At 61.3% G+C, this 1289-nt stretch overlaps 1 protein-coding gene across 1 annotated transcript; it reads right to left on the bottom strand.

Moving 5' to 3' along the window:
- Nucleotides 1-526: 526 nt before the first annotated feature.
- Nucleotides 527-1007, bottom strand: MNEG_15645 (chloroplast outer envelope protein; the record flags this gene model as incomplete). The annotated part of the gene is made up of 2 exons (XM_014035884.1): nucleotides 527-670; nucleotides 891-1007. 2 exons carry the CDS (start codon nucleotides 1005-1007, stop codon nucleotides 527-529), a joined length of 261 nt encoding a protein of 86 aa, XP_013891338.1.
- Between the last annotated feature and the right edge of the window lie 282 nt (nucleotides 1008-1289).

Below are 1289 nucleotides of genomic sequence, written 5' to 3'. Positions count from 1 at the left end.
GGGTGTGTTTGGGTGAGTGGACGGACGGGGTGGCGGTCTGGCGGCTTGGTGGCTTAAACAGGGGGGGCACAGGGCGTGACGGTGGGAGGGGTGGGTCGCAAGGGGGAGCTCTCGCGAAGAAGAAGTGGGATCATGCGGCTGCTGGGGCAAAGGAGGTGTAGACTTATGGGGGTGAATGAGAGGGCAAGAGGGGATGAGGATGCTGAGGGGGCAGGCCAACAAGTAGGCGTTTGAGGGGGGGTAGATGGGATGGGTACAGCTGAGAAGAGGCCAGCTCTTGCAGGCGGCAGGGAAGATATGCGTCATAGGCTTGTTTACAGCCTCATGGGTGACAATCCATCCAGCAATCTGCCCCCGAACAGCATGCCCCGGCCCAGACGCAGCCTTTTCTGACCTCAAAGAACAACGCCCGCGCGCCCCCTGCGCTGCCGTATCCGCCCCCTGGCGGCCCGCGCGGCTTGGCGCCCGCCCCCTCGACCGCGTCCGTCACCCAGCGGCCCGCGGGACTTTGCGCGGCCCGTGTGCGTCACCCGCGGCCGCCCACCTGGCTGTACGTGAAGTTCCCGACGAACCCCGGGAGCGCGCCCTCGCCCCTGGCCTGCGCGCTGATGCCCGTGCCGGCCCCAAGCCCGCCCGTCTTTCGCTCCACCAAGTTGATTGTCAGGTCCACCTGGGGGTGTTGGGGTTGATTGCGGCGCAGCGCGATCGCGGTCAACACTCAACCACCTCGCAGTCAAACGCCCTGGTAACTTTGCATGGCGCCAGGTCAAAGATTAATTCAAAAACCACAGCTGTGAGGGTTTTTCTAGACCGGGAAGTCCAGCGGACAGCTGGGAAAGTCAGGGTTTCGAAAGGCGCCCCTTGCACTTCCCTATGCCGCCCGCCCCCACCTTGGGGTTCTCCTCGGTGCTGTCCTCTGCCTCCTGGGGCAGCATGTTGACATCATCGTACAGCCCGGTGGAATATATAGAGTCAATGTCCGCCTTGGCCTGCGACAAGGGGACCATCGCCGGATTGGAGCACGGGGGATTTGAGATGGGGTTTATGGGTTGAAGTTTCAGGGATTTCAAATTGTATGTGTGAGACTACGTGGAGGTGTTGCATTTTGTGAAATGATGAATAAATCTGTATGGCGTCCTCGTCCGCTTTCCATTGGTTCAGCCGGTCCCCTAGACGATTTGCTTCAAAGCAGCAGCCTCGCAATTGGTGCATCGGAGGGCGCCTGCCAGCCGCACACGCCCTTGCCAACGCTCACGCTGCACAAATGCAAGCGCATGTACGTTTACACG

Source organism: Monoraphidium neglectum (assembly GCF_000611645.1).
Source record: "Monoraphidium neglectum strain SAG 48.87 unplaced genomic scaffold scaffold05521, whole genome shotgun sequence".
NCBI lineage: Eukaryota > Viridiplantae > Chlorophyta > Chlorophyceae > Sphaeropleales > Selenastraceae > Monoraphidium > Monoraphidium neglectum.
Note: the sequence above shows the minus strand (reverse complement) of the source record. Positions and strands in the feature narration are given on the sequence as shown.